This window comes from Phascolarctos cinereus, unplaced genomic scaffold (genome assembly GCF_003287225.1).
Source record: "Phascolarctos cinereus isolate Bilbo 61053 unplaced genomic scaffold, phaCin_HiC Scaffold_2;HRSCAF=192, whole genome shotgun sequence".
Lineage (NCBI taxonomy): Eukaryota > Metazoa > Chordata > Mammalia > Diprotodontia > Phascolarctidae > Phascolarctos > Phascolarctos cinereus.
In genome coordinates this window covers 42737230-42751053 of record NW_027555625.1, presented here as the reverse complement: position 1 = coordinate 42751053, position 13824 = coordinate 42737230, and the positions used below count along the sequence as shown (strand labels likewise).

Sequence of the window (13824 nt, the reverse complement as noted above, 5' to 3'; positions counted from 1 at the left end):
GATCAAAGAGTATGCCTTGAGGTGAGGGAGACATTGTGTGCATGACTATATAATCCTAGAGGGAAGGCCTAGCAGGAGGGGAGAGGAGATAATAGGCCATGTGTGGAGGGATGATTAAGCTGAGTGTTGCAGGAAGCAGAGGAGGCAGAGGTGAGAAGGCTAAGAGTTCTAGACATGGGGGAGAGCCAGGGCAAAAGCCTGGAGTTGGGAGATGGGGCATCACATTGGGAGGACCAGCATGTGAGTGGCAGTGAGGCTAGATTATAGAATGCACGGAGGGGAGGAACAGGTACAATAATCATTCAGGTAGGAAGGGACATGATTATTATAAGGACTTTCCAAAGCCAAACGTGGGACTTTCTCTCTAGTATTGCTAAAGAAGCCTTTGGCATGTATATAGATAACATTCATAAAGATCTTGTAGAGTTGGCAAACTAGACTCATTGATCAGTAATTACTAGTGTTTGCTTCATCATCTTCTTTCGTTCATAACAACATCCATGTCCCACCAAGCTTTTGGTTTCCTCCTCTCTCTATTGTAGACCACCTCCGAACATACTCGGTCTGGTGCAGCTGGTCTTTCCAATTTTGTAGTCATTAGCATTGCTTCTACTTCTGCACATATCGGTGTGTTAAGGGATGTTAAGAGGCCAAATGGTAGTGCCACCCTGGTGACATCTTGACCTCTATGTCAAGGGTCCAGTTCCATAGTCATCACTTTTTCCTCCTAATTCCTGGGACATTTGTTATCCTGCCAGAGGCTCTCAAAGTGTGGTTGGGGACTTCCTACCATCCCCTGGGTCCTTTCATGGGATCTTCAAGATCAAACCTTAATCACAACTAATGATGCTAAGATATTCTAGTTTCCAATATAGTACATATGAGTAGATATAACACACATAAACAAAAGCTTTTGGAGGGGTCCTCAATAATTTTAAGAGTATAAAGGGGTGCTGAGACCAAAAAAATTGGGAACCACCATTTCACATTTAGCACACACTTTGCCTGCATTGTTATTTATCTTTTCATGTATAGTTCTATGTCTTCAACCATATCATAAGCAGCTTGAGAGTACCTAAACCCTGGGCAACTTTGCCTGGCACTCTGTACGTACTAGGTGGTTTAAGAAAATGTTTACTGATAATATAGTAAGTGGGATAGCTAGGTGGAATAGTGGGTAGAGCACCGGGCTTGGAATCAGGAACACTCATCTTCTGAGTTCAAATCTGGCTTCAGACACTTACTAGCTGGGTGACCCTGGACAAGTCACTTAACTCGAGCTGGAGAAGGAAATGGTGAACCACTCCAGTATCTTTGCCAATAAAATCCCAAATGGGGTCACAGAGAGTTGGATGTGACTGAAAAACGACTGAACAACAACAAAAACTGTTGAGAGTGCTAAGATTCAACCTACAGACTTTTTAGTCTCACTGGTCACTTAGCAGAGCTAACTGTCTTAATAATGTGTGCTGGAGGAAGCTGAGTAGTCTGGCATATAGAGGGCTAGACACGGAGTCAGGCAGACTGAGTTCAGATCCCACTTCAGATGCCTCCTAGCTATGTGACCCTATGACAGTCACAGCCTCTGTTTGCTTCCAATGAGGATACTCACAAGTACCTCCCTCCCAGGTCTGTTGTGCGGATCAAATGAGATCATGTTGGTAAAGAGCTTCGCCCACTGCTCGGCACACAGCAGGCGTGCCTACACATGCCTGCTCTTGTTATTATATACACATCACTGGTCACATTATCAATGCTCTGACGTTGTCGGTGTCACTTACTACTGGCTCGATGACAAAGATGCTGCCAAAGAAAAGCATATTGTTGGCCTGCACGGTCTGCCTCTGGTTCCGGAAAGCGTGGGAGATGACAGAGAGGTGCTCTCGCAGAGACGGGTCAAGGATGCACTCCTGTAGAAGCGCTTCTGTCTTCTCCTCCTCCTTCTTGTTGAGGTCACTGCATAGCCTGGAGCCAAAGAGGAGAGAGGAGTGAGAAGGAGTAAATGCCCGGCCAGCCTCAGCGCAGGGGCCGCTTCCCGCACTCAATCAGTCAGTCAACATACATTTATGAAGGGCCTACTGTGTGGCAGGTACCATAATAAGAAACAAAATGAACCAACCCAGTGCCTGCCCTCAAGGAGCTCACAGTCTTATGGGGGAGGCAACATGCAAATAACTATCTATAGACAAGAGAGATATATTACATATACATGCGCATACACACATCAATGTGCATCTATATATGTATATACATACATGTAGGCAAAGATGTATATGTGTGTGTATATGAGTATGAATGTATATGTGTGTACATACATACATATGTATATACATATGCACTTCCATCCATGCATACATATGATAAACTGGAGATAATCTCAGAGGTAAAGCCGTTCCTGATCCATCCAGTTGTTAGCACTCTGTCCCTCTCACAATTACTTCTTATATATCTTATGTTCACTTGTTCATATATAGGTCATGGTCCTCTAGTAGAATGTAAGCCTGTTGAGGGCAGTATTGCTTTATTTTTGTCCTTCGTTTCCTCAACACCCAGCATAGTGCCAATGGTAGGCACTCAATAAATCTGTTGGTTTTTTAATTCAACTGAATCTCCTCTCCACCTCAGACACGCCCTCCCCAGGAATGTTTGCCCTCCCTCACCAAGCCTTCCAAAATGTCAGAGCCACTTAGGTGAGAGCTACTGCCCATGTAAAAGAAACACAAAGCAGGCAGATTATTTATAATAAGCACACTTTCTCCAGGAGGGGCTCTTCAGTTTACGATTAAAGTATTGAATTTTTAAGAAAGAAAGTCCTAGATGAGTAGGAAGTAGGAAAATCACATTTTTATTGAGAGGATTCGACAACCTCAATGTGGTGGCAGCCGCCTAATGTCCTCCCGTAGGGAAGGTATTGAAACCTCGAAGCTGAAAGGAGCCTTGGAAGTCATACAGTTGATTAACTAACCTTTGGAATAAATAATGTCTTTCCATATGTTTAAGTGCATAGGAAATCTTTGGGGCTTTAAAACTTAAAGGCAAAAACTAAAGTGATACCACTGCCATGAAGTCAAAACAAAGCAATCATCCCCCCCAAAAAATTCCTAATCCCTTACACAAGTCAATCATGCTGATGTCCTAGCATTTACTTCAGTACCTGGCATATCCTAGGCACTTAATAAATGCTTGTTGACTGACAAAACCAGTGAAGTTTGAAATGATGAAAGATGCGTTTAGCTCTGACTTTCTATGATATTCAAAGTTCATCTTCCAAAAAATTAGAGAGGTAAACCGTGGGGTTTTCTCTTAACAAATGATGTCTCCAGTATATGTAATAGTCTGATTGTATTTAGCGAAAATATATATGATCATAAAAATACCATCTTACAAACACTTTTGACCAGCCTTCTCAATCCCCCAGATCTACGTGACTAGGAGAACATAAACTTTCCAAAGCCTTTCTTTTTTCTCTTAGCAGCACAGAAACTTAGAATTCCAGGATGTAGAAAGGCAACTTAGAAGGACATCATCTGACAAACCTCCCACTAAATCCCTTCCACGCGATCTCTGGCAGGCCATCCAGACTCTGCTTGACTCCTTCCAGGTACAGGGAGCTCTCTATAGTATAAGGCAGGTCACTCTATTTAGGTACAGCTCTAATGATCCAAAGGCTCCTCCCTTATACTGAGTTGAAACTTGTCTCCCTATAATTTGTGCACAGGGGTCATTTTGGCCTCTGGAAAAATACAAAGCACATCTGTTCCCTCTTCCACATGTCTCTTTAGGTATTTGAAGACCAGTATTGTTAGGAACGTGTATGCTTGGCCTAGCCATCCTGGGAAATATTCTTGGCCCCCAGACCAGTCACCCCTCACGTCATGCTCTGGACTATGCCGCCATGCCTCAGCAGCTTCTTGACTGTTCCTGTAGGCGCTTCCTCCCTTTGGAGAGCTTTTTCTAGAACCTCCATTTTAGGGAAGGGCTTCAGATCAGCCATCCCTTATTCTCTAGACTTAGCCACCATGCCCAATGCAGATACCTTATTTCCCCCTCTTTGATTCCCCTTCCATGTGTTTCCTTGTCCCATTAGAACTCTCTGAGGGCAGGAACTGTCTTTTTGCAGGTACTTGCATCTCTAGTGCTTAGCACAATGCATAGCATAATACTTATTGACTGATGGACTCCCAGTATCATCAGCATTGGCTAACATCAAGTTATCTGCCTTAGAAGGCAAGGCATGACAACTCACTTTTTCCTCCAACTCAGTTCTTTCCAGAACAAGAAGACCCCAACAAGACCAGTGCTCAATTGAAGGAGGCAGCTTTCCATTGTGAACAGGACTGAACTTTGTTCAGTCTGAACTGACCTATCCCTTAGAAAAGATCAGCATCATCCCCACTGACAACTTCTGCCAGAACAAACAGGCCCCAGTGAACCATGTAGCTGGGTTGAAGAGATAACTTGACCATTGACATTGATTCTAAACTGATTTGTCCCTTCTCAGTCTGTCTCTCTCTTTTTCAAGCTAGGAATTAGGAAGTCCATGTGGCCTTGCTTCAAAGGACAGAGAGATAATCAAGCCTATCTTTTTATGAGGCATGCTTCTGCACTTTTTATATCTTTATTGTGAAGAAAGGGGTTAGCAAAAAATAGTAGGACTCTGGTTGGTACCTACAGCATAAAGCAATGCCCACCAGCAAGCAGTCATCTTCCCTGGGGCTGTGTCCAATATTGCCCTGGCTAGGGCAGGGCTTGTGGAGGGGTGAATGGAGGTTCTTCTTCTCCATCAGGGCTCTCCCCCTCAGTTCCTCTGGCTGTTTCCAATCATTCACTTGCCCCCTTGCTGGTCTGCACTGCTCTAAACTTCGTGCAACTCTCCCCAGACCCCAGAAGGTGTGGACTATTCTCTGTAGCTGCATAGGTCTACTTCATCATCTCCCAGCAAATGCAGTGGCTTGTCATAGGCTTCTTTCTCCTTCTTCCACTGAGGAGTTGAAGACAACTGCATTGCTCTGCATTGCTGCTACCACTGATCTCCCTTCAGTATGTCTCAGTCTCAGCAAATTGAATTCACACTCTCTCCCAGGTGTCTAATACGGGCCATGGGGGAGGAGCACTCTGGACTCTGTCTCAGCCAGGCATGCTAACAAGTCTAAATGACACTCGAAGCCAGAAGGTCTCTTTTTCCTGAGTGTCCCTTCTATTAGATGTTGCTTCCCAAAGTCCCCCCACAACATGCTCCCTGGAAGATTCCTTTAGACTAAAACAACCTCCCCTTAAGTCTTATCAACGGGTCTCTCCACTTTCATTGTCTCATGGTAACTGATCACACTTTGCAGTCTCACTTTCCTGGTGTTCAGGTGATGTGACTCCTAGCTATGAAAACTAGGTCCGGAACCTAGTCCAGAGCACTGGTCACTTACAGAGCCTCTCATCTGTGCTCAGTAGTTGTTCACATGTTGTCTCCCTCATGCCAATGTTAGCTGTGTGAGGGCAGGGCATTGCTTTTCCTTGTATCCCTGGAGCCTATTAGTCAGAGTGCCTGGCACAGAATAGACACCTAATAAATGCTTGTTAACTGATTGACTCTTTCCATTTAGATTTCCAGAACAGCTGATTAACATCAGGTAAGAAGGACATTTACTAAATGAATTTCAACACAAACTTTTGTTGAATTGGTAGGTGGAATTGAAAAGTGAGCATCAAGATATACCTAGTACTTAAATAAGATAATACATGTAAAGCATTTATAAATCTTAAAGTTCTATAAAAATATGTAGTAGTAGTAGTAGTAGTAGTAGTAGTAGTAGTAGTAGTAGTAGTAGTAGTAGTAGTAGTAATGAGCCTATCCCCAACTCAATTTCCATTTGTTTATCAATCAATCAATAAACATTCATTAAGCACCAGTGCTAGGCATGAGCTAGGGATACAAAAGAGACAAAAGGCAGTCCCTGCCCTCAAGGAACTCAAAGTCTAATGAAGGAGACAACAAGCAAACATAAGTACAAATAAGCTATATACAGAATGATTAGGAAATTACTAACAGAGGAAAGGTGCTAGAATTCAGAGGGGATGGGAAAATCTTCCTGTAGAAGATGGGATTTTAATTGGAAATTAAAGGAAGCCAGAGAATCCAGTAGATAGAGATGAAGAAGAGGGCATCCCAGGCATGGGTGGCTGCCAAAGAGAATGCCCAGAGCCAAGAGATGGAGCATCTTGTCTTGTTCAGGGCACAGCTAAGAGGCTAGTGTCATTGGATCAAAGAGTCCATGGAATGCATACCTTATTTCCTAAGGTATAAGAAGATTGGAAAGGCAGGAGAGGGCTTATGAAGGGCTTTGAATGTTAAACAGAAGATCTGATCCTGGAGGTGACTGGGGGGAATGTAATTTATTGAGTAGGAGGATGCTGTGGTCAGGTATGTGCTTCAGAAAAAGTAATTTAGTGGGTCAAATGGAGGATGGATTAGAGTAGAGAGAGACTGGAGTCAGGCAGAACCCCCTAGGAGTTATTGCAATAGTCCAGATGTGAAGCGAAGAGGGCCTGTACCAAAGTGGTGGCACTATCAGAAGAAAGGAGATGCATTAAAGGGATGTTGCAAAGGTGAAATCAATAGGGCTTGGCAACATACTGGATATGGGATGGGGAATGGTGAGAGATAGTGAGGAGTCCTGGATGACTCCTAGGATGTGAGCCTGAGAGATGGGAAAATGGTGTTGCCCTCTACAGTAATAGGGAAGGTGGGAAGAGAAATGATGATGAAGTTGGTTTTGGACATGTTGAGTTTAAAATGTCTACTGGACATCCAGTGCGAGATGGCTCAAAGGTTGTAGATGCGAGACACAGCAGAGAGCATGGGGCAGGATAGGTAGATTTGAGATTCATGGGCATAGAGATGGGAATTAAATCCATGAGAGCAGTGCCTGGCACGTAGTAGGTGCTTAATAAATGCTTGTTGATTGACTGACCAAAGCTTTGAAGAGCTGAGCCGCATCAGACAGATGGTCGGCTCCCTACCACTCCCCATGATCTTGCTTCCTGACCTCATAGTAATTTCCACTGCCTCAGTAGCAGGCTTTCCCCATTGTCTCTGCCTCTTGGTGCCTTTTTTTTTGTCCGGAGCTCAGTTTTTGTCTGTTTGCTTGTTCGTTCATCCTCCTTCTCCTTCTAACTCAACCCTCCCTCTGTACTCCAGCAGAGAACTGCCCTGCCCTTGCAGAGGTCTGCCTAAACAATCTCACTCCAACAGGTTACGATTTATCTTTTAGATGTTGGTTAGCTGACTGGTTTCAAGATTTTCTGCCTTGCAAACTAACAACATCTTTGCCATTCAGGGAGCTTGTTTACCAGGCATTGGCACCTCATTCTTGCCCTTTTCGACACATGCCTCTGCCTGGGATCCTTTAAGCCCAATTATGATCTTGGAAGACACCAGGCTGCTGCTCCCTATGGGCGTCAGTTAGGACAAGATAAGCTTTCTCTAACACGCTCCTGCTCATTGCTGCAGGAGGTTCCTGTTTTCATGTCATTTCAGACTGTTCAGAGTGGTTCCTAGAAAGACTGCTTTAAAAGCTAAGCCCCTCACCCTTCCCTGGTTATTAATATGCTCGTCTGTTCTTTACCATTAGAAATTAGGCAAGCAACCATCGATTCCCTCCTCCCTCTGGCACTCCTCTAAGGCTTAACGGAATCCTTTCTAGATCTCTCCCTGATGCTTAGCCCATAGTAGCAGTTTCCCATGATACTTCATTATCCTCTTCCTTCCTCTTTGGAATGCTCTTGCCATAATTTACTTGCTCTAAAACCTCTGTCAATCATTTCCCCCCACCCTACCCCCAGGTAACATTTTTATTTGCCTGGCAAATAAGAAAATATCCTTAGCAGTTTGAGCATTGAAAGAATTGTCAGAATAGGAGGGTATTATTGGCTCCAGAAGATGCACAGAACCTATCTTATTTAAGTAGACAGCTTGGTGGTACAGTAGATTAAGGGAAGGACTTGCAGTCAGAAAGACCTGAATTTGAATCCTGCCTCAGACATTTACTAGCTGTGTGACCCTGGGCAAGTCACTTAACCTTTCTGTGCCTCAGTTTCCTCATCTGTAAAATGGTATGATGATGGCACCTACCTCACAAAGTTTTTACTCTCTTGACTTATTTAGAGTGGCAGAAGATGAGCACTTCTCCTAGGTATCTGCTTGCATAACCCTCCTCTTTTGAGGGAGAGAGCAATGAGGGATAGATAAGACATTGATTTCAATTTTTATCATCCCACATTTTGTCCTGGTTCTAGCATTTTGCTATTCTCTTTCATTGGCAGTCTGGAACTACTGCCTAGGGCAGTATGGACAATGGTTACCACCTTGCATAGCACAGTGGGACAAATGAAAACTATCACTCAGAGTAGCTGTATACTACACAATAGTATACATATAGTACTATACAGAATTTACATGAAAACTTCTTTTAAAAAATTATTTATTGAACATGAAAATTGGGCAAGGGAGTTTTTTAAAATCCTAAAAAATTAATTGGTGTGGGGCAGCTGGGTGGTGCAATGGATAGAACACCAGACCTGAAGTCAATAGGACCTGAGTTCAAATCTAGCCTCAGATACTTACTGGCTGTGTCACTGGGCAAGTAACTTAACCCCAATTGCCTCCCCTCCAAAAAAATAATTGGTGAGGTGAGGGGACATATGAATAAGATGGTCTTTTAGTTTTTGTATGTTCCTCTGAGCCTTTATGCTGTGACATAATCTCTCTGGTAAGAGATTTATTAGGACCCTTCTCTATAAAAGTGCTTCTCTATATCCAAGTAAAAGACATCCTTTTCTTCTCCCTACCCCACTTAAAGTAGGTGACAAAATGATGTCTTGATATGACTGAGAACAATCAATCAGAGGTGGGAACTAAGTATGAATAAGCCCCAAACATCTCTTCTGAATCAAAGTCCAAAAAGTCTTTGATTAATTTAGAAGTCTTTAAAAACTATTAGATGAACTATAGTAACACTAGCGAGAAAATGCATTTGGATTAGTTAAAGAAACTTGGTTGTGCCCTGTGGGTCATCTATAACACAGTAAACCAGAGATTTGAACATCTGGAAGCAGAAAGGAAAGAGCCAGTCCCAGAGATTGCCTTGAGAAAGAATCACTTGGGGAGGAGGAGAAAAGCCCAGCCTTGAAGTCAGGTTTGGTCATCCATCTCCACCTCCATCTTAACTGGAGGAGGACCGTATGAACATCAGATGGCAGGCCAGACAGCAGCAGCTGCTTCCAGTATCTGGATAAGGAGCCCAGGACAAATTAGATACACCAAGGAAAGGCAGCTTTGAGATACTACAAGGAGCCTGGTGGAAAAATGGCACCATTACATAAGGGGAACTTCTCATGAAGGGGAGAAGAGAAGATAAATATTCTTCTGGCAAGACTGTATTTCTGTGGGTCATGGAGTGCCACAGTATCTGAGGAATTAAAGTTCCATATCACCTGAAGGACAATGGAAAGGTGTGTGGTAGGCATTGGCAGGCTGCAACATAGTACCAGTGGAGAAAGGGATAGAGAAGCTATATAAAAGATGTGAACAGAGAAGTGCATAACTGGAAAATAAAGTGGACCAATCATGAAGCATGAATGAAGGATAACCAGTGAATTATCTGCTTTCTCCAATGGGCCCTGTAAAGAGTAAGGATCATGCTCTAATGATGGGATTTACAGTATTCCTTTACTTTCAAAGATGGAAGCCAAAAGCTTATCATCAAACTACTTTAAACTACAATAATTACAATAGAATTAGTATACTTGTGTGGAATTCTCCCACTGTCCATCAGTACAAAGCTATAAAAAAAATTAAATAAATCCATGACCCTAGCTTGTAAAGTCAGGCAATATCATCATAGCTATATAAACTTTTACATACATAATCTCCTTAGTGCCCCACCACAAAAGAAAGCAAATAAGAAAAAACAGAGGGGACAATATACAGACAGAAAGGCAATGAGAAAAAAGGAAATTGAAGAAAAAAAGAGAGAATACAAATGTGATTAGAAGACAGAGAAAGAAAAAATAGGGAAATTTCATTCATTTGTTGTTGAAATTATCTTAGCCAATGCTGTCATCTTTGTACTTTTCCATATGGATAGTGTTCTCCACTATCTCTAAAAGGTGAAGAATAAAGACGTCCATAATGTCAGGCTATTTCTTATACTATTAGCCCTTCAACAGTGTGTACCTCTCCCATTGTGGAAGAGTTTATACTTGGGATATTCAACTTTGGAATCTATATAGACTATCTGGTTTACTAGACCAAATGCTACTATTTCCCCTCTAAACAAAGCACTTCTGCTGAGCCAAGATGGCAGAGTAAAAGCAGTGACTTGCTTGAGCTCTCCCCCAAACCCCTCCAAATACCTATAAAAAATGGCTGTAAACAAATTCTAAAGCAGCAGAACCCACAAAAAGGCAAAGTGAAACAAATTTCGAGCCCAAGACAACCTGGATGGTTGATCAGAAAGGTATATTGTGCTGGGCTGAGAGAGGAGCACAGTGCGGTGTGGGAGCACAGGACACAGTGAACCTGGAGCAGGCCTCAGAGGACTGAATTGCGGGCAGCTGAGGTGGTTTCCAGACTTTTCAACCCACGAATGTCAAAGAGAACTTAGAAAGTCAGTGGGAAAAGTCTATTTCTGTGGTGAGAGAGAGTAGCATGGTGGTCTCAGCTCCAGTCTCCAAGCACGGCCCTGAGGTGGTAGGTGCCTTCTGAGCTTCCAGCCGAGAATTGAGTGGCTGATCAGAGGGGGATTGCAGAGATCTCTCTGCTGGTGGAGGAATCTCTTGCTTTGCCCGTGCTTGGATCTGGGTCACAGTCCTGGGTGGCGGTCGTTGGGCAAGGAAGAGCACTGACACGATGGAGCTTGTAGTAGCTGTGATAAGGAAATTCTCCTCACAGTTCCAAGACAGAAAAGAGTGCTTGTAGTCACAAAAGCACAGGCCAGGAAAGGAGTAAACACGTTGCCCTTGATCATAGCACCTTGGAAGAACTGAAAATTTGCAGGTCCCTAGAAGTATCTCTGAAAACAGCTGCACAAAACCCCTGAAGCTTGGGACAGTACATTCTCCATACTGGAAACAGACCCTTACCTTAACAAAGAATTTATAACTCAAGTAATTGGCTGGGATCATGAGCAAGGAGCACAAAAAGAGTCAGACTATATTATCTTACTTTGGTGACAAGATCAAAACATACAACCAGAAGAAGACAATAAAGCTAAAGATCCTACATCCAAAGCCTCCAACAAAAATATGAATTGGTCCCAGGCCATGGAAGCGCTCAAAAAAGGATTTTGAGAAGCAAGTAAGAGAGGTAGAGGAAAAACTGAGGGTGATGCAAGAAAATCGTGAAAACAAGTCAACAGCTTGCTAAAGGAGACCCAAAAAAATACTGAAGAAAATAACACTTAAAAAATAGCCTAACACAAATGGCAAAAGAGGTCCAAAAAGCCAATGAGGAGAAGAATGCCCTAAAAGGCAAAATTGGCCAAATGGAAAAAGAAGTCCAAAAGCTTACTGAAGAAAATACTTCCTTAAAATTTAGAACGGAGAAATTGGAAGCTAGTGACTTTTGAGAAATCAAGCACTGTAACAAATCAAAAGATGAAAAAATAGAAGAAAATGTGAAATATCTCATTGGAAAAACAACTGACTTGGAAAATAGATCCAGGAAAGAGAACTTAAAAATTATTGGACTATCTGAAAGCCACGATCAAAAAAACAGCCTAGACATCATCTTTCAAGAAATTATCAAGGAAAACAGCCCTGATATTTTAGAACCAGAGGGCAAAATACAAATTGACAGAATCCACCGACCTTTTCCTGAAAGAGATCCCCAAAGGAAAACTTCTAGAAATATTGTAGCCAAATTCCAGAATTCCCAGGTCAAGGAGAAATACTGCAGGCAGGCAGCCAGAAAGAAACAATTCAAGTATTGTGGAAACACAATCAGGATAACACAAGATTTATCAGCTTCTACATTAAAGGACCAGAGGGCATGGAGTATGATATTCCAGAGAGCAAAGGAGATAGGACTATAACCAAGAATCAGCATAACTGAACATAATCCTTCAGAATAAAAAATGGCTATTCAATGAAATAGAGAATTTCTAAGCATTCCTGAGGAAAAGAGCAGAGCTGAATATAAAATTTGACTTTCAAATACAAGACTCAAGTGAAACATGGAGAGGTAAACAGGAAAGAGAAATCATAAGAGACTTATTAAGGTTGAACTGTTTACATTCCTGCAGGGAAAGATGATATTTGTGACTCATGAGTCCTTTGTCAGTATTAGGGTAGTGGGAGGGAAAAAATTATATATTTGGATAGATAGATAGATAGATAGATAGATAGATAGATAGATAGATAGATAGATAGGGGGCAGAGGGTGAGTTGAAGATGAAGGGGTGATATCTGGAAAATAAAATTAAGGGGTAAGAGGATTATACTGGGAAAAGGAGAAAGGGAGAAGTAGAATGGGATAAATTATCTCACATGAAACAGACAAGAAAAGGCTTTTATAGTGGAAGGGAAATGGGGGAAGGTGAGAGGGAATGAGTGAATCTTATTCTCATAGGATTTGGCCTAAGGAGGGAATAACATACACAATGGGGTATGGAAATCTATTTTAGCCTGCAGGAAAATAAGGGGGAAGGGGGACAAGAGAGCAGGGGGTGGATAGAGGGAATGGCATATTCGAGGAGAGGATAATCAGAAGCAAACACTTCTGAGGAGAGTCAAAAGAGAGAATAGAATAAATTGGGGGTAGGATAGGATAGGATAGGAAATATACTTAGTTTTTCCCAACAGGAGTACCATGGAAATGTTTTGCATGAGTACACATCGATAAATCTGTATTGAGATGCTTGCCTTTTCAATGAGGGTGGGTAGGGAGGGAGGAAAGGAGACAATTTGGAACTCAAAGTTTTAAAAAACATGTTAAAATAAAAAAAGAAAAAAAAAACAAAGCACTTCTATCAATCATAGAGTCATAATATCTAGAACTAGAAGGAGTTTTGAAGATCACCTAATCCAATATCTTAATTTTATAGATAACTGAGTCTGCTTCCAGCAGGTAGGAGAAGGCTATGGAAGGAGAAAAAGGAATTGGGAAGGTTCTGGAAGAAGGATTTTGGAAAAATGAAGAAAGTCAAAGACTGAATATAAAGAGAAATTCAGAGAACCTGATGAGGATTTGAAAGAAGAGAAGGTGAAATAGAAGGATGCAAGATGAGAAAGGTTATTAGGGAAATGAGGGATAGATTTGAAGGAGGAAAAGGACTAGAGCTAAAGATGAAGAAGGAATCAAGCTAAAGGAAAAGTATTAGGGGAGGAGAACTTGAGGAGAAGGGAATGGATTCAAGTGGAGGAAGGAGGAGATAAGTTGAAAGGCAAAAAAAATTGAGGAGAAGAAAATAGTAAGACAAGATAAGTGAGTAATGAGAGAATGGAAACTGGCATAGAGCTATTGAGGTATTGAATGGGTGGTAAAGAAAAGAGGAGAATAACAACTCCAGAAATGGATCGGGACAGAGAGAGGAAAGAAAGAGATTTAAGAGGAAGGGTAGAGGTGAGGAGGGAATGCCAACAAATACATTCCAACAATAAAGGGCTAATCATAAAGGGAGGACTATTAAAAGGAAAAAAGAAAGGGTAAGAAGCTGTGACCTGGGTCCAGACTGGGTAAAGAGAGAAAGAGCAGAGGAATAGGAACACATTACTACAGTTATAGACTACTTGTGCTGATTTCATTTCCTTCCTTTTCCCACCTTCTTTTTT

At 42.1% G+C, this 13824-nt stretch overlaps 1 protein-coding gene across 1 annotated transcript in view; it reads right to left on the bottom strand.

The window, feature by feature from the left end:
• The window catches only part of HYDIN (HYDIN axonemal central pair apparatus protein), a 464226-nt gene that overhangs the window by 299550 nt on the left and 150852 nt on the right, over positions 1–13824 (bottom strand). The window contains 1 exon segment of the mRNA XM_078149348.1: positions 1782–1965. Coding sequence (XP_078005474.1) covers positions 1782–1965 — 184 coding nt within the window.